At 39.8% G+C, this 22,766-nt stretch overlaps 5 protein-coding genes across 7 annotated transcripts; 2 read left to right on the top strand and 3 right to left on the bottom strand.

Moving 5' to 3' along the window:
* Positions 1–118: 118 nt before the first annotated feature.
* LOC106390714 lies at positions 119–2,510 on the top strand. Its single transcript, XM_048754229.1, has 5 exons — positions 119–238; positions 491–648; positions 715–1,723; positions 2,001–2,125; positions 2,248–2,510. Exons 2-5 carry the CDS (start codon positions 515–517, stop codon positions 2,354–2,356), a joined length of 1,377 nt encoding a protein of 458 aa, XP_048610186.1. The 5' UTR covers positions 119–238; positions 491–514; the 3' UTR covers positions 2,357–2,510.
* A 740-nt stretch (positions 2,511–3,250) lies between these two features.
* On the bottom strand, positions 3,251–4,628 carry LOC106390715 (30S ribosomal protein 2, chloroplastic). Its single transcript, XM_013831241.3, has 4 exons — positions 4,121–4,628; positions 3,953–4,054; positions 3,553–3,870; positions 3,251–3,466 (listed from the first exon to the last, which is right to left on the bottom strand). The coding sequence occupies exons 1-4, from the start codon at positions 4,529–4,531 to the stop codon at positions 3,428–3,430; spliced, it is 870 nt and encodes a 289-aa protein (XP_013686695.2). The 5' UTR covers positions 4,532–4,628; the 3' UTR covers positions 3,251–3,427.
* Positions 4,629–5,011: 383 nt separating this feature from the next.
* Positions 5,012–13,131, bottom strand: LOC106390716 (clustered mitochondria protein). 3 transcript variants are annotated; one of them, XM_013831242.3, is made up of 28 exons: positions 12,936–13,131; positions 12,480–12,719; positions 12,328–12,389; positions 12,012–12,201; positions 11,791–11,934; positions 11,558–11,708; positions 11,295–11,488; positions 11,083–11,184; positions 10,391–10,526; positions 10,150–10,278; positions 9,601–9,931; positions 9,408–9,512; positions 9,087–9,314; positions 8,866–9,012; positions 8,481–8,603; positions 8,218–8,388; positions 8,050–8,136; positions 7,835–7,954; positions 7,621–7,758; positions 7,477–7,545; positions 7,216–7,374; positions 7,071–7,127; positions 6,946–6,986; positions 6,702–6,821; positions 6,158–6,467; positions 5,968–6,075; positions 5,804–5,875; positions 5,012–5,717 (listed from the first exon to the last, which is right to left on the bottom strand). In XM_013831242.3, exons 2-28 carry the CDS (start codon positions 12,712–12,714, stop codon positions 5,316–5,318), a joined length of 4,131 nt encoding a protein of 1,376 aa, XP_013686696.1. In that variant the 5' UTR covers positions 12,715–12,719; positions 12,936–13,131; the 3' UTR covers positions 5,012–5,315. The 3 variants fall into 3 exon arrangements, with proteins under 3 accessions (XP_013686696.1, XP_048610185.1, XP_048610184.1); XM_048754228.1 differs by having other exon boundaries at positions 11,283–11,488; XM_048754227.1 differs by having other exon boundaries at positions 11,277–11,488.
* A 3,301-nt stretch (positions 13,132–16,432) lies between these two features.
* LOC106392342 (protein gamma response 1) lies at positions 16,433–18,805 on the bottom strand. Its single transcript, XM_013833162.3, has 3 exons — positions 18,562–18,805; positions 17,280–18,368; positions 16,433–17,154 (listed from the first exon to the last, which is right to left on the bottom strand). Exons 2-3 carry the CDS (start codon positions 18,358–18,360, stop codon positions 16,499–16,501), a joined length of 1,737 nt encoding a protein of 578 aa, XP_013688616.1. The 5' UTR covers positions 18,361–18,368; positions 18,562–18,805; the 3' UTR covers positions 16,433–16,498.
* A 795-nt stretch (positions 18,806–19,600) lies between these two features.
* LOC106393727 lies at positions 19,601–22,249 on the top strand. Its single transcript, XM_013834399.2, has 4 exons — positions 19,601–19,906; positions 19,992–20,048; positions 20,130–20,220; positions 20,454–22,249. The coding sequence occupies exons 1-4, from the start codon at positions 19,601–19,603 to the stop codon at positions 22,247–22,249; spliced, it is 2,250 nt and encodes a 749-aa protein (XP_013689853.2).
* Positions 22,250–22,766: the final 517 nt, after the last annotated feature.

The raw sequence follows: 22,766 nt of genomic DNA on the forward strand, positions 1-22,766 counted from the left end.
TTTTAGTTTACAGCAACTGTGTACCGAAAGTCGCAGTAATTACCAAATTACCCCGAAAGTTACAAATGTACAATTTTACCCCCGGAAAGTTAAGAATATATTACACAAAACTCCCGCTTGCGCTTCCCAACACTGACGACTGTGGTCTGTGTATTGGGGGGGGGCGTAGGGTTTTAGTCCCATTTGCAAAGATGGCTCCTCTCTGAATTCTAATCTCTTCTTCTTCTCGAGGTCGCAGGTACAAACTATAAGCATCTCTTCTTCTCGCTTTCTCATGTCTTCTTCTCTATCGATGGCTGTATGAAACAATTCAATTGTCCTCTCTCAGTCTCTCTCTCTCTTTGTGTTTTTGTACATATACATCTGTATTGAGACATGATGAACTAAACGGATCTGTTTTAATGACTTGTTATACTTTTTGTTGGTAGACTTGTAATGTTTCTTGGGGATGCTTGTCTGGTTCTGAATTGATTTTTAACCTTTTATGCAGTGATAGAACAAAGGGAGAGAGAAGATGCACTCTCTAAAGACTAGTTGCGTAGGGCAAGTATTTGCTCTAGCCAAGCCTCACGACTCTGTAGGCAAGAGAACGCGTAATCGTATCCCCAAAGAGGAGAGAAAGACTCTGGTCGAATCTTTCATAAAAAAGTATGAAAGTCATAGTCTCGAGTTTGTTTTCTTTCTTTCTTATCCACTTTGATTATTTTTAAACAGGCATCAAAGCTTAAACAATGGGAGGTTTCCTTCACTTAGCCTCACACACAAGGAGGTTGGTGGGTCTTTCTACACCATTAGGGAGATTGTCAGAGAGATTATCCAAGAAAATAGAGTCCTTGGTACTAGTGACTTGATTCTCCAAGGCAAAGGCGATGATGACCATTTGCAAGATCAAGCTCTTTCAAGTTCTTTACTGATGGATCCTGTGCCTCCTTTATCTCTGTCCCCAGAGGGATTCCATTCTCCATCAGGTCAAAGTCATAATCATTCTAAAGAAAACAGAGGATCTTATAAGGACAGGGAAGTGAACGGGTATCATCAACTTTCTGAAGAAGGCATAGGGCTGCTCACACACGAGCCAGTGGAGTCTACTGACATATCCAGGGCTCACTTTGCAGGATCTTGCGGTGAAGAGAACGATGCCAAGCTGCATGATAGAGTGCAGACAGTATGTGACTCCAAACCTCAGGATTTAGAACTCGAGGTGGATAAGAAAGACAGAGGACTTGAGGAAACACCTTTCATTGAAACAAGAGGCACAGAACCTGACGAAAGAGCGAATGATGATGAAGCAGTGATGCCCGAAATGGTGAACATGGCTAAGAATTCATTAGGCACAGTTGGTTTGCCAGCGGAAGCAGTTGCTGTGACTTCTTCAACATCGGATGTACAGCCTAGTGAGGTGGCTAGAGTCTGTGAGGCTGAGAAAGTAACTGAGGCAAAGGTGGAAAGTGATAGCAGCACCGAAACTTCTGTTGATCTTGGAGACATTTCTGATGTGCCTGAAGAACAAGGGACACAAGTCATTGGTGGTCAAATGCCAAAGCAAATCTCTGTCTCTATGGATAAGAAAGTTGAAGAGAAAACTGTAAATCCTGCTTCAGTAGATGTTGAATCTGCTGATACTAAAGGGATGGTGGTTGAGAATGCTGACATTCATGAGACTAAGGAATATAGTAATGGAAGTTTGACAACAGAAGGGATAACGCCAACATCTGGCACTGAGGTAAGCTTTGTCAACTATCTGTTTACTTTTACATTATATTTGAATCCTAGTCTTCATAGTGTCCATACAAGAAAATTCTGGTCATGTTAGTTGCATGACTTATTTGTGAACATCTCCTAATTCTTCATGTCTAAGTTATAGGATAAAGTATTTCATTAGTGTGTGTGTGTGACAGAAGAACGTTGATGATGGAATAGTCAAGGGTGAAACTGTATATATGGAAGCTTTGAGATGATTGCTTCTAGAAACCTTTACAACCTTTTGAATTGTGTAACAGTCTGCAAGTTTTAAGAAGGACAAAGCTAGGAGTAAAGTCACAAGCGTTGAGAAAGGGAAACAGGATGCTTCAGATAGTTCGAGCTCTCAGAAAGGAAACATTGCACCACTAAACAGAATCAAACCGTGAGTTCAACAAACTCTCAAGTCTTTAGTTATGCTGTCAGATTGTTTGTATTTGTGTTTGGTTCTCCAGAGGTTTCACATGACCTTTCTGTTATCTTTTTTTTTTTTTTTTTTATGTGCAGTGAATCGTGGAAAGGGCAATCTAATGTGGCAGGAGGACTTGAGACAAATCCGCTTTTGGCAGCTCTCAAATCTTTGATGACAGCCTTTGTTAAGTTTTGGTCCGAGTGATAATATATTATTGTAGAGCTATGTTGGTTGGTTGAGTTTTAGTAGTTTCCGTTAGTGAGAGAGTTGGTAAGGTTAAGATGAGATATATACGATTTGAAATGTTATGGGTTGAATCATATGACATGTAGTTTAATCAGATAAACGTTTCAAGGCACAACAAACCTAAAGATCATGGATTTCATTTCTAACAACATGCAAGCCTCAAGGGATTTGATTATCTTGTTTACTGCATCAGATGTCTATAGAGAATTTGAGCTTAGATTGGTCACAAACAGGCAACTATTTAAACCGAGCTTTTGGTTTGGTTACACCGCACGAACTGTATGATGCAGCAAAACCGGACACTTCCAAGGGGACCAAAGAAGCCGTCTCTCTGTTACAGAGGCTCAATTTTATTTGATTATTTAAACAGAGAGCACAAACCTTTGATGCTTGGATACATCTACCTTCTCTCTCCTTCCTATACCTTTTGCTTCATGGAGCTGGCAATGAAGTTTGGTAACTTCAACGAGACTTCCATCGAGCATCAAAGAAAAGTGCTGAACCAATCAAAGCGTAGGAGAGGAGAGCTACATGCTAAGAGCGGGTTCAAAAGCCTGGTCACAAGGTCAATCTTCCTGATGGCCGTGAAGAAGCCAGGAATGGTGGATATTTTGGAGCTAGCTATCGATGAACTTCTTGCAACGACCAAAGTCAACTTGAAGCATATCAAGATCCTGGTGCTCACTGCCAAGTCCCCCACAGCGATGGTGATCAACCATTACAAGCTGAGGCATAGAAACAATCTTGTTTTCTCTTTGTTTTGATTGATGATGATAAGAACACATAAGGGCATGGAGAGAGAAGACAGAGAAGGGACAGCCTATCATTTCTATCTATGCTGCAAACCCATTATAAGAGAGAAATAAACTTGATGCTTTCATTTTTATCAACTTAGAATGATTACAAAGATGATAAATACTATGCTCTAAATGTTTGCATTACAAACTCCTCAACACCAAAAAAGAAAAACAAAAACGATTCTCTTCACGTTCTTTATGATGCCAGAAGACTCGCCCTCTCACTTTCACACTAGGCCTTGTTCACCCGAATCTTCTGTCCTTCCAGCAACTGAGAGTTTGATTTAAAACACAAATCAACAATGAGACAAGAAATGATCCTGCATAGGAAGATGGAGGAGAATCATGGCAACTTACAGAGTTGTTAAGAGCCAAAATGGCAGCTTCGACATCTTCATCTGAAGAAAACGTCACAAACCCAAACCCAGTGGATTTCGAAGTACCAGGCACTCTCGAAACCTTGGCACTTAGAACTTTCCCTTTCTCAGAAAACAAACTCTCAAGCATCTCTTTAGTAACACTCTTTGCTAGATTCCCTACATACACTTTGTAAGGACTATCTACAAAAGCTGCATCTTCAGACTGAAGCAGTGACAAATCAGGTGATGATGATGATGATGATGATGCTATAGGCTTCTCAGTTATATTAACCTTCACCTCACGTCCTTCAATGGTCTTAAAAAAAAGAAAAAAGAAAACAAAACTTTTATGTCAGAACCTAAAGAGATGAGAGACCAATGAACTGAAGAAGACTCACAGTGCCATTCAACTTCTCAATGACAGCATTGGCATCTTCAACTGATTTCATTGTAGCGAAACCAAACCTACGGCTTCTTCCTGAGTACTTATCATACATCACCTACACAAATCTTTTATGATGAAACTAGATGAAGGAGAAGAGAGGATGTAAGTAGGAAACAAGAACCTGGACTTGTTCAACGGCGCCGTGTTCTTCGACGATTTTGGTGAGATGTTCGTTAGTGACTGTTCTTGGTATGTTTCCGATGTAGACGCGTCTTGAGGATTCTGCGTTAGGGTCTAAAGCGGGTTTTTCTTCCGTCTCCGTCTCCGTCTCCATCGTTGCGTGAGGGATGAGTCTCATCCTTGGAAGGGAGACGGAGATGGGTTTGGTGAAAGAAGGGGAAGGTTTGAGGGAGAGTGCATTGGTTTGAGATTGCAAAGAGGTGAAGGTTTGGGGCTGGAAAGAGAAGAGTGTAGCTTTGATTGAAACAACAGCTGTTAGGAAAGTAGCCATTTTCTGGAGAAGGAGATAATGCGGAAGAAGAAGAAGAAGAAGAAGAAGGTGGTGTTGTGTTGTGCTATCAACATTATCCATAAGCCGTTCGTTCTCTCACTTCTTGAATCTCCTTGGACAGTTGGGCCTAATCGCGCCTTCCATATTTGGGCTTACTGAAGTGGATACAGATCAGAATGATGCAATGGGCCAGACAGTGGACCGGTTTAAAACCAGCACCAATGTCTACTTTTAAGTCTGTCCCGTACCCGTGGACCCGGGTTATCCCGGAGACGGTTTTGGCAGATTAATCCTAATCGCGATGGGTTGTGATACACTAGCCCTGTTCTTTTTCTTGCGCACCGGCAGCGATCAGCGGCTAAAAAACAGGAAGAAAATATTATAATTAACGCCATTATCGTTCTCCAAATTTCTTGCCGCCGGAATTTATGGCGTCACAAAAATCTCCAATTTTTAGTTACAGCTATTTTGATTTTTTATTTTAGCAACAGTAATAGAAAAGATAAATTTACTGTGTAGTGTATTTTTTGTGTTGTATGAAACCATGAAGCCTACTCCAAATGTGGTCAAATCAGAGCGTATATTGTATGCTTATTCTTGTTAACAAGAAACCAATGAACTTCTGTAGTACAACGTTACATCCGCATAATAAAAGTGAGGGAAAAAAAAAGAGAGAGAAAGAAACAAAAACCAGACATAGCTGGAAGGGGAACTTGCCCCAAATCGTGAAACATAATGGGAAGAGAACAAAAGCTTTGTGGTGACAAAAGTCTTTCTCCTGCAATGAAATAAGTTAAGTGGTTGCCAAAACCAAATCCACTACTTAGAATCGAGGCACCATTTCCTTTCAAAGCTCTCCCTACTCTTACTTTTTGGCTTTTTGCTTCTTCCTATCCAAAGATGTTAAACCAGCACCTAATCCTGCAGGAGCCGCCACGTTCGTTGTTTTCCCGTTTTCAGAGCTTTCTTTCTTCTTCTCTTCTACCTTTGCCTCTCCATTTTCTCCACTTTTCTTAGAAGAATCTGCGGTTCCTGCATTTGCATTGATCAGTTGAGAGATCTGTGGTGGCACTTGAACACCACTATGGCGACGAACCAGTAGCCCCTTAGCTGCTGCTTTCTTCCTAACTTCGGCTGCAGCACGAGCCGCTCTTTCATCAAAACCTCTGCCCCGTGGTTGAGCCTCCCCGAGGACAGCTGTGTTTAGTGCATTAGACCTCTCCGCCGCTGCTGCGTTTTGGAACGCCTGCATCAGGTCTGGACGTGCCTGTTTGATGGATACCAATCAGGAAACCGATTTCATTAATATTACATCATCTATAACACAAGAAACCAAAACTACAAGTGAGATACCTTCAAGAGATCGATAGCCTTTTGCGTGTTGGCCGCAGTGGCTGCCAGTCCTTTCTGCTTTTGTGCAGTTTTCTGAAGAAAACCCCAACCAGAAATATGAGAAACATAAAGACAATATATACATAAATCACGAGGTCGTACTCGGTTATTATTGTTGCACAAACCTGAACCTCACGCATCTCGAAAGTCTTAATCCAGTTTTGAGAGTCTTTTGTCCTGGAATCATCCTCTCCCAATTGTTTGACAAGTATATCATAGGTTTTCTTCTCATGCTGACCAAAAACAAAACAGTTGCTTCAAAAGATGAGTCAAATAAAATAGAGGATTCAAAAGCCTTATAGAAGTTTGTAATACCTGGTGTGAGAGCTTGAATAAACCCATACTGTTGCACGCAATAGCAAGAGCGTGGTAGCATACTGCAGTTTGAATGTGTTCAGGGCCAAGAAGTCTCTCATTTTTCTTCAAAGCGTCTTGAAGATAACGCAGAGCTGTGTCCATTTTGCCCATGTCTTGATACATCATGGCAACATTTATAAATGTGGCTGCAACATCTGGATGATCAGGGCCAGATGAAAGGCCAAGTAACAGCAAGGCACGGCCCATGTTCTGTAGAGCAAGTTCTGTCTGGTTCAGCCCATGGTAGAAAAGAGCCATATTGCCATAGCTGTAGTGCAGATATCCCCACGTAAGTAACATATATCAAACCAGAGAAGAAAAAAGAGGCGCATTGCAAGCTATTCAACTGAAGTCCTACTTCTAATGAATTGAGGAAGCGGAATAACATTCACTTTAATTATATTCAGTAGCAGGATGTCTCGCCCATTAAGTCAAATGATGAAAGTTCATCAGTTTCAACATTGGAACAAGTTACAGTAATCAAAGAAAAAATAGTTGATACCTGTGGGCAGTATCAGGATGGTCCAAACCGAGGCATCGCTCATTTATGATTAGTTCCTTGTGTTGCTGCATTATGGCCCCGGCCATATCTCCTGCATGGTACAAAACCATGGCTAGGTATCTGAAAAGCAAATGAAAACCAGAAAAAACTTAGGGTAACTAAAGCGGAAACCCATAGATAACTAGTAGCATCAAACAAAACCCGAATAGATGATTAATGGAACATCAGGCAGTCTAAGGCTTACCTGCAGCAGTTTGAAACTTCCCTGTGCATTGGACCAGTAACCTGGGAATCAGATGAACATTTGCAGCAGTTTTAGTGTAAAAATATTTAGAGAGTCTATATCAGATGCAAAAACAGACCACTTACCTGTTGAAGAATTGAAAACGCCTCTGAAAAGAACGTGTAGGATTCACTAAGCATGCCCTACAAGAGATTAATCATTTTAATAAAGACAAAGACAACGGAGTAATAGGTGGAAATTAAAACAACTAATTTGAAAAAGCATTGGTACCTCAGCCAGTTGCAGCTTTCCCATCTCGATGAGATTTTTAGCCTCAGAGCATACAGGGACAGAGTGTTTAACAACAGGACGAAGATCCAATACATCTGTCGCATCAAAAGGCGAGGTTGCATCAAAGTCGTATTTGCGAGCAGCAACACTGATGCCAACCTGTTAACAAAAAAAAACAAAAACAATTGATTATAATAACTAACTGGCATTGGTAACTAAAGTCTGAACTGAAGGAAGAAGATATGTGTCTTCTCTACTTACCTTTTGGCAAAGGTTGCGGAGAACGTGTACTTTTTTAGCTGTAGTTCTTGACAGCTCGGGCATCTCAAACTGAAAATAGGCTCACGTTAGCTTCAGGTGCTTATAGTAGGTGAAACAAATGTAACTGACTCATGATTATTATACCTCATACTTGGCTTTGGCAAATTCCTGAATCTCAGACCATAGCATGTTGGAATCAACCATCATATACGATGAAAGAGTCTTCTTTGCAGAAGCCTTGCCTTTCCCCCTTCCTTGACTCTTCTTGGTGATCGATTGGTCCTGTCCAAATTCAACAGTCAGTATAGCACCATATGTTAATCAGAAACAATGACAGACTTAGATAGTGCACACAAACCTTCTTTTGATTTTTAGTGTTGGTGCTAGCTTTTCCCGCAGCAACATTTCCGAAGAAACAATTGAGGAAATGTGAGACTGCTGCACCAATATCGTGATCCTCTATATCTCTTAGAATGTTCTGAATAACCATGTAAAAACTTTAATTAAGGAGCTCAAAACTCTTGTTCAACCATGTATACTGTCGTACGAATTTAACAGTCTTTATAACAGTACCTTGAGAATGTGCTTGGCCGATCTGACGGTAATTTCATTCAGGCAAAGATCCCACAAATGAGGCAAATGCTTCACTCCATTAGTAATCTGGTCATGTTACATCCATTGTTAATAAAGTCAACCATGTAGATATATCTTATAAAATGACAAGGCATATGACAAACTTACTCTTCCGATGTAACGAACGTTGACACCATGAGAATGGAGCGCTTCAGTCAAAGTCTCACCATCCATTGGGGAAACTTCAAGAGTGCAAAGATCTTCTATGAATTTTGGAAGTACCACATCCACAAGGTATGAGCTAACTTTCTTCACATTTTCTTCATCAGAAGAAATCTCCTGGTTGACCCCAAAAAGTTAAAAGTCAAATCAGTTAAACAAACATTAAGAAATAGCTTTCAGACAAAGCACCTATAAGCAACATAGCGTACCTCTTGTGTGCCACCTAATTTGAAGTCGGTGAAAACATTAGGGTTAAATGATATTTCTTCACATAGTTTGGAAATTTCGGCTGCAGAATCGGCGGTGGTATTTTGCTTTTCTGTAACTGTTTTCTGCGGATAAAACATAGATATCAGCAATAACAGTTTCATTCAACAGAGATACAGCTTTTCTCAGACATTTCTATCTACCATTAGGAAGCAAGGGGTGGGGAAAAATCTCAAATCGCAAAAGAAATTGTATTGGCTAAGTATCCAGTATTGTCTATAAATATAAATGTAGTTATTTTCATCACTGTTACAGAGGCCAATCCGACATGGTACTTTGGCAGTCAGCTTTTTCACTTGACAAACACTCAAGGAGGGAAGCACATACCTCAGAAGTCAAAGCTCCGTTTTCCTCTCCATGGATCGATTCATCACCAGTTTTAGAAGTATCAGCACTTGCATCCGAAGGTTCAGAAACAATATCCGTCCCTTCATCAGTCTTGGTGTTACATTTTGATTTCTCCAGAGCTTCGGCCTTCATCATGAACATATATTCATCAATACCTTGCACAGCAATACTCATGTATCGAAGGAATAATGAATATGTACCTGGCAAAATGATGTGATCAATTCTGGTCTTAGGACACAAAAACGTGACTCTGGACCCGTGTAATTGGCATCACGAGGCGTGACTCTCATCAAGTCCAAAAGGTAATGTCTGTTATCACTCCCAACAATCCCCTTGCACTCTACTGGTGCAGCTAGCTTGAAGACATTCTCAGAAGCATCAATAACAGCATGTTCCTTAATGTGAAGAAGCTTTGCTGCCTCTAACACCTGAATAATATATTTTACAAATGGATCAGTACTAGAACTATCACATCAATGCTTACAAAATCCAACATCGAGAGAGAGAGTAAATCCATTTACCTTAGCATGAAAATCTTCATTCCAACAGATTTTCTTGCCATTATCCACTGAACCATACAAAAGCGCATCTGATTTATCCCCTTGAAGGATGCCTGGTAGAACACTCTAGAACATACATGAAACACATTGCAAGCTATTAAATTTCGTACAATCTCAATTTAATGGACTTATTAGTTTCAGTATAAGTACAAACCTGAGCAACAACCCTATGACCTCTGTAATCAATAATGGCCATTGCCAGATTATACAACCCCGAGACATCTGCTTCTTGATATAACTTTGTGCCCTTCAAGTCGTTGTTTGCAGAGGCATACGTTGCCTGCTCACTTTCAATAAGAGGCACCTCATTACAGCTGTTAAGCTCTGCATTGTGTTCTCCATCGCATGTTTTGTCTTTGCATGGAACCTTTTCAGACGAAGACACTTTCTCAGTCACTGAAAGATCATTTGATGGACGTTTCTTGGATAGCTGTTCAATGTCGGCATCAACAGCAAAACTGAAAAAGATATTGTTGTGCACATACCTACAGTAGATGAACAATAACAAGTATTAAAAATTGAGACGCTGATGCAAAACTACAAACATCTAAAATCTAAATGCTTAAGTCATTTCTCCATGGTTAAGTAAAGAGAGAATCATTCAACTAACAAAATTTCATGGCAACAAGGAGTTACCAACAGATAAAACATACAAGTTGATAACAGATAATTAATGATAAGAGGCCGTAGGATTAACACTGACATGTGCAGACACTCTGGATCAGTTGGATTTATGGGTGGTATACATCGGCTGATCACACCAATTGCTCCGTTAAGCGCCGCATCGACGAAGTCAGAAGACACTTTGTAAAGAGCCCTGTCACGTAAGATCCTGCAAAGAAAGAAATTTCCAGTATGAAGAAATCTAGAAAAAGGAACGGAATTTCAGAAGAAAAAAATTTATGTTACCAAAAAAAATCACTGTAGTAAAATGTCAAATGTACCTCTCCTGAGGCGTACTGTGAGGGAACTCCCTGCAAGATTGCAACTCTTCGTTCCAATCTCTTTGCATACCGATCAGCTCACTACCATAGGAAATGGTCAGTGCTTCTTCTGCTCTCGCTGCGTCGCGCTTGTGATCTGAGCAAAGATACGAGAGCCTATGGTGAGAAATAATAGCAATGAATCTTAAAACTTATATTCTCATAGATAAGTAGATGTGAGCAGAAGCGCATGTTCTATATATAAAACAGAAAATGAGAAAGCAGTCGATAAACTAGCAACAATTTGGAGAACAAACTACTCTTTTTTTTTTTTTATCAACGGAGAACAAACTACTAATATATGAATTCAAACGAATATCCTATAATATGACTTGCCCTCCAAGATGCAGCCACAAAGAGACACAGACAATAAAGAGACTTCAAGGATCTATTACATATAAGGTAACTAAGGTCAAGGCAAAGCTTTCTTTTAAATCACAGTTAGTGCTGGGTGCCACGTCAATATCTCAGAACTATAACAAGTGCTTACAACGGGAAATGTGTAGAACGTCCTCTAAAAGAACCAGTTGAAAAGGACAGAGCCAAGCTACTAAAACCAAACTACTGTGCAGCACACAAAAGGATACTGTAATAAACAAGTTCCGTATTTGCAAGTTGATACGGACTCAAATGCTATTAAAGTCAAAACTCACCGGGAACCGGAAATGGTCTTAGCCATGAGTGTGGTGGCAAAAGCGATTGAACATTCTCAAAAGGATGTGCAGAGGCTTTCTTTTCCATGACCTCGCGGAAAGCTTTGTAGTCGAAGTAAAAAAAAAAATAGAAGATAATTAATAAATTGAATGATAACTATCAAGTCAGTAATAGATAAACTAAAAAAAATTACATATACACTGGTTCTCACCTTTTTTAAACTTAGAGCTAAGTTTTTGCAATAATCCAATGAGAGTGGCTGTCTCGAACCCAGATTTACTCGGTTTTGGATCGAGAATATTTCCTGAGCTAGAGTTAACGTAGAACGCTTTTGTGGTACCGGTGATGCAGTACTTGTTACCTTCCAGCGTCACAACATCCAAATAGATCAAATCTCCTACAAGCCTGTAACAAACAAACTCATTAGAGTAACGTATGTTAATTTATAATATGTTAAAAGAAGCTGAGTTATACCTTCTGTGGCTTGGAGGAGGGTTGAACGATGAGAAGACAATGCTCTCCACACATTTGATCTCTTCCGAGGGAGAATTGGTCAACTTATTGAGAGAGGCGGGTACATCTTCCATGAAACCAAGACAATCAAGCTCCGGGACGTTTGGTTTGTCTGTTTCAGACACGGGGACATGAATAAATCCTTCATGGAAAGCGAAAGAAGACTAAAAAGAATTAAGATTAAAATGTGAAACCTCCAGGATTCTGAGCTTTGTTCGCTGCAGCAGCATCATACTTCAAGGCAAACGTTGTTGACAAGGAAGAGTGGAGGGTCGAAAGCGAAAGGAGATCTCTAGCTCGGTGAACGTGAGCCCTGATAGACCTATCATCGTACAAAGCTGTGGATAGAAAGAAATTACGGTCAATTACCAACAACTAGTTCCAACCTAAAGAAAGACAATCCTTATTATTATACCGGGAATCATTTCTAAGGAGCAACCACCAATGGTGATGTCAGCAACTTCAGAGATCTCATTGTAATCTTCAAGATGGTGAGTCTCCCCATCTTTACTGCGCAGCAACAAGTCGTAGCAGGTGAAGTAACAGGTCTCTGGGGCATCAAGAAGGAACTGCCTTATATCCATCACTGAGTCTCCAGGGTTCAACTGATTTTTAAAAAAATACATAGAGAACAAACGAAAAAAAAGGAGAAATAAAATGATTTTCTAAGACAGAACAGAGCATAGTATAGAAAAGGTAAAAGGTAAAAGAAAGAAACTTTTTGAACTCACTTGAAGCTCCATTTTAGCGCCACTCTGTGTCTTGACAGAAACAGGGTAGAGACGAAGTTCACCTGTGAAAGCAAATCAAATCATATTTAAACAAAAAAAATGAAGATAAAATATAAATAGGATTCTTCCAAGAAAAGACATAAAGAGCAAACCTTGCTTGGGTTGGTCATCGTTACTCGCTACTTGCGATTCACTTTCGTCTTCCTTAGGAACTGGAGGAGGAACTTCATTGGTTTCAGGCACGGCAGCTTCAACAGCTCCATTGTCGGGAGCAGGTGCAGGCGCTGGAGCAGCAGGAACATCGGGTTGGAGAGCAGAGACAGTGGAGTTGGGAGAAGAGCTCTGAGCCGCTCTCTTGGCCTTCGACTTGTTCGACTTCCCAGCCATTTCACCTAACAAGATATAGTGAATTAGCACCACAGATTAAGATTAATAAACAAATGAATTCGATGTTATCATTCGTTTGATGGATTAACAAGGAACAGAACAGAACAGAATCAGCAAGTGAGAAAAAGTCGTATATATTAAATCAACCGCTAGAGATGTAGATAAGACCAAACAGCAGTAGACTAATGTTTAGAAGAGACGATCTTGGAAGTGAGAATTACCTTGACGGAGGCGACGACGGAGAGAGCGGCGGAGTATTAAAGAGATGAGGTTTAAGGAGGGTTGAACTGAAAGAAAGAAGTGGCGGCTGATGATTTTCTCTGACTCTAGTACTAGTAGTAGTAGGAGACGCACACAAACCGATCACTCTCTTTGGGCCTTTTATGGGCCTTTTTACGTGGGAGGTAGTACGTACTAAATTAGAAAATCATCTCCAACTAAGGAAAGTTAAGATTCCCACATTAATAATCACTGACCTAAACATATTTTACGGCTATGACAAACCTATGTGGGTAGCCACTAAACAGTCCAGCAGCTCACTTAAGTGTCTGTGGAATGAGGTCTTAAATAATGATTAGTCTTGTCAGGTTGTATTATTGGAGGGTTCTTAGGGTTAAGGCGGGTTTCTTAGCTGAATATAAGAATTCTTCTCTTAACTTTTAACTAAAAAAAGTTAAAAACCGGCTCTTAAAACTCTTATTTAAGAACTGGTTCTTAGATTTTTTAGTTAAAAGTTAAGAGTCGGGTTCTTATATTCCGTTAAGAACCCTACCCTAAAAACTCTCCAATAATGATGCTCATGTCCTGTGTCTGTTACAGTCTGTAAAACTTTTGTCTTTTGACATAAAAGTCCGTAAAGCTTTTGACATAAAAATCTCTTTTCCACGTGTAACAAATACGGGTATCTTTTTCTTCAGGAAAAATCTCATAAAAAATATTAAAATGAGTTTATGAGTTTTTCTTACCAAAAAAGCATACAAAAATGACCAAAAATAAATTTTATTAAAGAGGTAAAAACTTTTATATTCTTACTTTATAGATATATAAATATAAATAATTATTTAACTTAATTAAAAAAACTTTGAATAATATGTTTTCAATTCAAACTTGTTATATTTTATCTTATTTTTTTGATTTTTTTTTAAAAATCAAATTTTTATATTGAAACTGTTTCAAAACTTTTATTTTTATATATTATTATTTTTAAATCTTAAACTCTGTCTTTCAAAATCTTTCTCCTTAAATATTAGTTGTAGACTAAATGAGTTAACCATATGAATATAAATGTCTATTTACTTTTTATTTATTAATAAGATAATCATTAAAAATAAATTTTTTATTCCATCAATAAAATATTTTAATCAGTTATATAAAGCCTTTGCAGTGATGTCGCAGGGAATTTCTCTTTGCTTTTTTTATGTGTGTGTATATGTACGCCTAGTTGGCAAGTTGTCATTAGTTTAGTGTAATGGATGTTGCAACAAAAGATTAAAAGCTCTGGAATGAGTAGGAAACACACGGGGTAACTGTGGGGGTATTTGGTAGTGAAGTAGGAGCAAGGTGTGTAACGGCATGACATGACTTCCCTTCTTCATACATAAGCAACATCTCCTTTGCATCACGCATCATCTCGTTAGTATTACTATTTACATGATGAAGGTCATGAGAGTTGGATTAGCACTGGCACTGCTCATTACAATAACGGTTCTTACCATAGTCACTGCACAGCAAGTGGACCAGCAACCACCTCCACCCATGCTACCCGAGGAAGAAGTGGGAGGATGCAGCAGAACATTCTTCTCGTCACTGGTGCAGCTGATACCGTGCAGAGCAGCAGTGGCTCCTTTCAGCCCTGTCCCACCAACTGAATCCTGTTGCGCTGCTATTGTCACACTTGGTCGCCCTTGCCTTTGCCTACTCGCCAATGGACCTCCACTCTCAGGAATTGACCGCTCCATGGCTCTTCAGCTTCCTCTGACGTGCTCTGCTAATTTCCCTCCTTGCGATGTCATTACCTAGGAGTCTAGAAACGAACTATCATCTTTCTTTTTTTTTCATTTACCTTTCACTCTAATAAATACACTGTTCAGTCAGTCCTATACTTCCAAAATATTAATAAAGAAATGTGAATCCAATCAAAATCTCATTCATTTCCAATAACAGGTACACTGTATCCCAAACAGATAGAGCTTGTTTGCAAACTGAATCTTCTTAGGGGAAGAAAACAAATCCAATCCATACCAACACTTGGAACATTATTTTTAATAGAAAAGCAAAGATCAGCTGGGGCTGTGTGGGGGTGGGCGATAGCTTGTGACTGTGTGCAGCACGTTGATTGATTCTTAGTAATATGCCTTCCTGAAAGGCACATGTTACAGGAAGAAAATAGGTCACAAGTTCACAGATAGAGCAAACCAAGTAAGCACCTTCTTTCCAACCCATTTTTGACAAGAGTTTGTGTCCAACATTATCTGCTAGCATCTTAGCCTTCTCAGCTGCCTCCTTTGTGGCTTTTTGTGCAGCTACATCGTCACACTTTGCAAGGAACTTATTTAGCTCCTCTAGTGGAATATAATCACCCATATGATGACCTCTCTTTTCAGGGTCTGTGGAGGGAGTTGCTGAAATCAAAACATGACTGCGCGATAAGACATCACATGCCTCAAACAAGAAACATAAACAGGATTCATTCTCACCAGATGGGCCTTGAAGAGAAGCTGGCGGGGGCATCTCGTCTTTTGACTGCCTTGGACGTCTCGTCTTCTCTTCTTGGGCAGCCTTCTTCATGTAAAAATCCAGCATTGAAACAGGGTCTGCAGCCCTAGGGGTCACCTGCAACGTAGACACATGTAACCCATAATCAAAACTAGATGCCAATGATAAGAGGGAATCTAAGCAGATAAAAGGCTAGCTGACATACTGCTGCTAGGCCTTGTAATTGAAAACTATAAATGTGTTTAGTTATAACCACTACAAACATTTGCAACCTACGAAAACATGTGATATTATTATGATTTTTTTTAGAGAAATTCTCTTAGATAGTCTTTTTAGCTTATTTTCACAAAAATAGACTTCAAAGAAGAAAATGATCAAAATAAATTTTATTAAAGAGTCAATATAAAATAAGTTTTATTAAAGAGTCAATATGCACTTATACACAAGGGTTAACTAATCTAGACTTAGAGTTTAGAGTTAAGTGTGGGGTTTTGAGGATACGGTTTCAAATTTTAAAAAATAAAAAATAAATATTAAAAATTTCAAAATAAAAAGAGTCTATTTTGGTCATTTTATTTTTTTAGTGTTATTTTTGTGACAAAAACTTAAAAATAGCTACTTGAAAGAATTGTCCAATTTTTTATGTATTTTTTAATATTCTACATAATTAATAATAAATAGCATTGTTTGAGATTCAAATTTGAAATTATACTGTTCAGAAACATTAATGAACTCTTAAATAACCATTGGACTAAGAAAGTATCATGAGCTCCTCAATAGAACAATCTTTATATTGCGCAAACACATTTTATAGTGATATTTTCACACATTTCGTAGAATGATGTTTTTGTGTTGTAAACACACAAGCTTTTGGCTTTGTAATTGTATGATTGATAGTACTTGCGTAAAATAATATGTTGACATTTATACTAATGGAGGAGTGCAGATGGCTGCCAAGATTGGAAGTACTTGAATGAGTGTTGTGTTTGATCAGACGAGACCAAGCGTTAAGTTGCCATTTTATTCAAGAGAGTCAAAGAACCAAACATAAGAATGTCAAGTATATAAATCACATTTCGGATTCAAACCCGATGTTCCAAAACCCTTCAGGAGTCATTGGAGGAGCGTATTTGTAACGATGCCTCGACACACCTTCATGATGCTCACATCTCAAGCTTTTACCATTCCCTTCATTCTCAGGATGAACAGCGTCATAGAACTTCTTGCACTGCTTACACTCTATCCCTTTTAGATTCTCCCTCTCTGCTTTCTTCCTCACAGATTCCACATGCTTGAAACCTTTTCTACTCGTTTCCGCCACTTGAATTCTCTGCCTTGAGGGACTCGGTTTGGGGTTCATGTCCTGTGTCTCATCGTCTGAATCAGCATCTTTCTCAGCAGCAGCAACGGGGACATGTTTTTCTTCCACAGCAACCCTTTTGATGTTCTCGATGGGAGTGTCTAGAAAATCATCATGAGGATCTTTGCCTCCAGGGGATTGGCGAGACCTTGTGTCTCTCCAAATGGAAGCTGGACGCTTTGATCCGCTTAGCTGTAATGATTTTGCACCAGAAGGGTCACTTCTAATACCAGGTGACTGCGTAATGGGTGAAATGGAAGTAGTAGGGGTCCGCAACGTATTGGATACACTTTCTTTCTCATGGTTGATCCTCGAGCCAGTACCAGTTCTCACCTTGTCTGCTTCTGGGTGTTTCCTTTCGGGAGCTGTAAAATAAGAAAAATCAATTTGGATGAGATTAATGCCAACAACAAACCTGCAGCTGAAGCATATGACTCAACTATAGCAAGTACTTTTCAAAGTAGTCGAGCCAGAGACTGCTAATGCTTACAATTCGAGATGGCTGGTCTCTCATGTTGTCCCTTTTGGTTACTCTCACTCTCAAGTTGGCTTTGTTGATCACTATCAGTAGTAAGCCCGAACCTTTTGCGGAGATAATTATATTGAGACTTCAGCTTTTTGAAAGCACTGATGGCTTCGTTTTTTTTCTTTACCTCCATAGCTAACACTAGAGATTTCTCCTCATTCTGGCAGCGTAAAGTTTCTAACTCAGCCAAGTAGCTTCTATCTTTGACCTTCATATTCATACCACCAAGTACTTCCCCTGATGCATTTGCTTTCCCCACAATCTCATGATCTGCAATCTTTTGTTTACAATCCAACAGTTCTTTCTCTGTCAAGTTGAGTTTACCCTGCAAAACCTCGAGCTCGACAGTCTTCTGCCTTAACATGTCTTCTAGTCTACCGACATTCTCCTCAAACACCTGCAACCTAGTTGTCAATCTCTGTTTCTGGTCCTCGCAGCTGCTTAGCTTCCTTTCGCTCTCTGAAGCCTCCGTAGACAGATGCTCCACCTTCTTCAACAGATTCTCCGTCACTAAAGTTTTCTTAGAAAGTTCCTCCTTAAGGCTCTTCACTTCCGAAAGCAGCATCTTTACCTCATCTTGGCCTAACACATCCGTTCCCTTTAACTGTAACACCTGAAACAACCCAGTATGCAGCTCTACACTGTTCCCAACCTCCTCAGATCTAATCTTCCACTTCCTTTTCAAATGAGCAATGTAGTCTTCTAGACTCTTCAGCCTCAGAGGCATAGAAATAAGCTTATCATTTTCTTCAGATAGCTTCTCCTTATCCTTGATCAAACCCAAATTCTCTACCTTGAGCTCCTCGATCTGTGACAACAGATCCTTCTCCTTCTCTTTCCAAGCGTCAGAGGCAGCGAGACGAGCGTCTGAGTAAACCTTTTCCAAGGCTTTGGATTTGGATTGGAAATTAGGGAACAGCTGGCTGCAGAAAATGTACTCGATCTGAGAGATTCTGTCCTTGGCTTCTTGGATGGTTGCGACCATGACGGCGCTGAGACCGGAGATGTACTTGGCTTCGATAGCATCAACCGTTTCATCTCCCATCTTTGTAGCTAGAAGCAAGAACAGGTAAACAAATCAATTAGGGGTTTTTGATACTCAAATTCAACGAGATCTACGATACAATTAAACTTAACGATTGGAAATGGATCAACAAGAAATTAGGGTTCCTGCTACTCAATTCAACGGTTTCTTCTGCAAATTGAGATCTATGGTGAGAAGACAAAGGGATGGATGTAAACTTACATGATTGGAGATGGAAGCAGAGGAAGGGGATCGACGAAGGGTGAGTTGATTGAAGGAGAAGAGAACGTAGAGATGAGATTAATCGAGAGGATCTGACTTTTAGTGTTCTTCCTTTCCCTCTATAATTTCGGAATTTTCGCGCGCTGTGTTATAAGTTTTATACATTCAACTTTTTAGCGGAGGCTTACTCGAGAAGCTTGCTGGGAGACCCGACCCGCTCAAAATTTGGGCCATTATCTTGCTTGAGCAGACCGATTCGACCGAAGATATGTCATCAAATACCATTCTCCTATGTTTTTCACCAATGATTTTAAACCTACCTGGGCACTGAATTAGATAATTTCTCGGGTCACCAGATATTATGCCGACCACCCACGGACGAACCACGGATTAATAAGTTAATAAATTTAATATATAATTATACAGAAAATGCCCAAAATGACATCAATCTAAATTTCTGTTTCCAAAATAGCATTCAAGACCCAAAATCACAAAACTAGGTTTCATTAAAAGGTTTATTTATCATAATACCTTTTTTTTATTTTCTATTTACATTTTTTTTTCTGAAAACTGGAGATCTTCATCTCTCTCAAGAGGCGACGGCTTCTCTGATCGGAACCGATCATCTCTTCCGTCATCATCTCCACTTCTCCAGCGTCGGTCATCCTCGGCGAGTCGGCGTCATCATCTCCGCCGTCACTCAGCTCCGTTGTTGCGGCTTCTCGGATCGGAGTCGATCATTTCTTTCGTCATCATCTCCACTTCTCCAGCGTCGGCGTCGTTCATTCTCGGCGAGTCGACGTCATCATCTCCGCCGTCACTCAGCTCCGTTGCTGCGGTAATCAAAGGAATCCGCCGCCATCCGCCGTAAAGGTATTAAAGGAAATGCTGCTAAGATTCACTTTGGCTGCAAAGGAATCAGATTATTTTGTTGTATCAAAACAACTAGAATTGGAGATTTCGCTTACTTTGGCTGCAAAGGAATCGTTTCAGTCTTTGGTATGTGAGAATTTTTTGATTTATTTTGTTTTGTAGCACTATGGAAGTTCTTTGCGTCTGTGGACAATGGAGGTCAAAAGATGCATTCCAGTGGGAGTTTCATGTCGATTTGAACAGGAATGCATCTTTCATTTCCATAGAAGAAGATCTTCAATTTGAAGATTTGATGAAGATTGTCTCAGAAGATTTTAAAGAGGAAGTGATTGGTTTGAGTTATGGGATGTCGCTTGACATCAAAAGCACTGTTGAAGGTTTCCCTCCCATCTCCGTTGCAAACACTCGCCATCTCAGAAGCTTTATTGGGAAGAGTAGATCATTTGATGGAACCTGTCGGTTGTGTGTTAAGGTTTGTATGATTTTTTCAACTAAATTATTCAAGATACCTTTCCTAATGACGTATTAAGCCTTTCAGAACGACTTGACTTTTGCAGGTTAATGCTGATTCAGCTAGCTGTAACAATCAAGCTTCTGATACATTTGCTTCGCCTGTTTCTACTGTCCAGAGAGAAATATAGGTACATCGTTTCTATTTTTGTTTTTGGGTTGTTTATGTTAGTATGATATTTTAGACTGTTCAAGATAGGCTTCCTAATCAAGTACTAAGCATTCCAAAACAACTTGACCTTTGCAGGTTCATACTGATCCAGCAAGCTGTAACAGGTAAACTAGTGATACATTTGCTTCTCCTGATCATGTTCCATTGAATGTCATTCCAGTGTTTTGTTCTACTGTGCAGAGAGAAAAACAGGTACATCGTCTCTAATTTCCTTTTTTTTTTTTTTTTTTTTGTGTTTGTATGATTTTCTTCTTTCTTAGACTGTTCAGGATAGGCTTCCTAACCAAGTACTAATCCTTCCAGAACATCTTGATTTTGCAGCGTCTTCTTTATGAAGGTGTTTCTACAGTTCCTCTGAATTCTCTTCCGGATTTTAGTCCTGTCCATATTGGACTTTCACCAACAACGAGAGGAGCTGGTGATATTAAGGTGAATAGATATTTTAAGACCAAGGGAGAGTTGATGTTGAGGATGAAGAAATGGGCTTTAGAGTGGAAGTTTGAGTACAAGACTGTCTCTTCTAACAAGTCAAGAGTGTTATTGAGTTGTGTTGATGACAATTGCACGTGGAGGATGCGTGCTACTAAGCTACCTCTTTCAGACTTTTTCGTTGTTAAAAAGTATGTTCATGAGCATACATGCGATACAACACACAGGAATGCCAACCACAGACAAGCATCTGCAAAGTTGTTGGGTTCTTTGATTTGCAGCAATTATGGAGAAAAGAAGGAAGGTCTCAAACCGAAACAGATCATTGAACAGGTCAGGATCCTGCATGGCGTTCACATCAATTACAAACAAGCTTGGAGAGTGAAAGAAGAAGCTCAGTTCTTGGTTAGAGGGACTCCTGAAGACAGCTATTACAATTTGTCTAGGTGGTTGTACAAAGTCACAGAGACAAACCCTGGTTCGTTAACTTATCAACAAGTGGATGCTGCTGGAAAGTTCAAGTATGCATTTGTGGCTTTTGGTCCATCGATAAGGGGATTCTCATTGATGAGGAAAGTTATTGCAGTAGATGGTACATTTCTGAAGGGAAAATTCAATGGGACTTTATTGGCAGCTTGTGCTCAAGATGGGGATTATCATCTATATCCTCTGGCCTTTGCAGTGGTCGACGCAGAAAATGGCGCCTCTTGGAAATGGTTCTTTAGAGGTTTGAGCCAGATGATCCCGGACGCTTCGGATCTTGTTTTTGTATCAGACAGGGCTAACTCCATTGCTTCAGCGTTGGAGGATGTTTATCCCTTATCTCACCATGGAATCTGCAGGATCCATCTGCTCCGCAACATCACTCCTACATATTCGAAGACTGGTCTGCTACCTCTGGTGGAAAGCGCTGCTGATGCTTACACGTGTCACGAGTTCTGGTTAATCTTCAAGGACATAAAGGATAAATGTCCTGAATTGGCCAAGTATCTGGAAGATTCGGATTTTAGGAAGTGGGCACGATGCTTTGCGCCTGCGAACAGGTACAATATCATGACTACCAACATTGCAGAGTCTCTCAATTCTATGTTGAAGCTGCCTCGTGAGTTGCCACTGATCTCTCTCCTTGAGACGATCAGATTGACACTCACCACTTGGTTTTTTGAGCGACGCGAAGCGGCTGCGAAACATAAGCACCTGGTTACTCCAAAAGTTGTGCAGAAGTTGGTATCCAGGTTTGGGGCTGCAATGGTGCTGAATGTGTATCAAGTTGATCAAAACGAGTTTGAGGTGAAGGATGAAACTATGAAGTATGTTGTTGATTTGGAGAAACGGCATTGCACTTGTAATGTTTTCGACATTGACAAGATCCCCTGCATTCATGCAATTGCTGCTGCTAAGTATATTAAGAGAGATGAAAACCGTTACGTCGATACTTCTCACTTGACAGAAACGTGGGCTAAAGCCTATGCCGAAAGCATACACCCTGGTGGAGAGTTGTCAACGTCCACCTATCCAGCGAATATTGACGAACTGTCTTGCCCACCTCCAGCTACCAAAAAGAGAAGTGGACGTCCTCCTACAAAGAGAAAGAGATCCGTTGGCGAGTTTGGTGTTCCTGGATCTAAATCTCAGTCCCACAAGTGCAGCAGATGTGGCATAGGAGGACACAACAAGATCACATGCAAGAGGCCTATAGGATGAAGATCTTTATTCATCGTTGCTCTATTCTTTTTCATTTCCATGTTTTTTACATTTTTATTGATCATTCCTGGATGTTGGTTATTTGATGGTTACATGATATGGACCAGACGATATATACATTTGCCTTTTTGGAACCATATTCTGAATAAGTATGATGTCTTCCAATTTTTGTAATATACAACCTTGGTTTTAATGCATTACTCTCCAAAACTCCAAATCACAATTTGAAATTTCCTTATTTTTTGTACTATACAATCTTATCTTTTGATCTCATTTCAATTTTAGTTCAAATTTCTTTGCTAGAAAGAAACACAGTAATATTCAACTATTCTGAAATTCCATCCTGAAACTCAGAGTTTCTTTCCAAAGTTTATAATATAACGTTTACGGTTAAATTCATCTATGTGGACACATATATTAGATGATTCACCTCAGCCTAGTGGCTACACCACCTATCTTTCCAAATCTGAAACACTTGTCCCGACCTGGGTTCGATACCCTTTGGAATCAGATTTTT

This window comes from Brassica napus, chromosome C4 (genome assembly GCF_020379485.1).
Source record: "Brassica napus cultivar Da-Ae chromosome C4, Da-Ae, whole genome shotgun sequence".
Lineage (NCBI taxonomy): Eukaryota > Viridiplantae > Streptophyta > Magnoliopsida > Brassicales > Brassicaceae > Brassica > Brassica napus.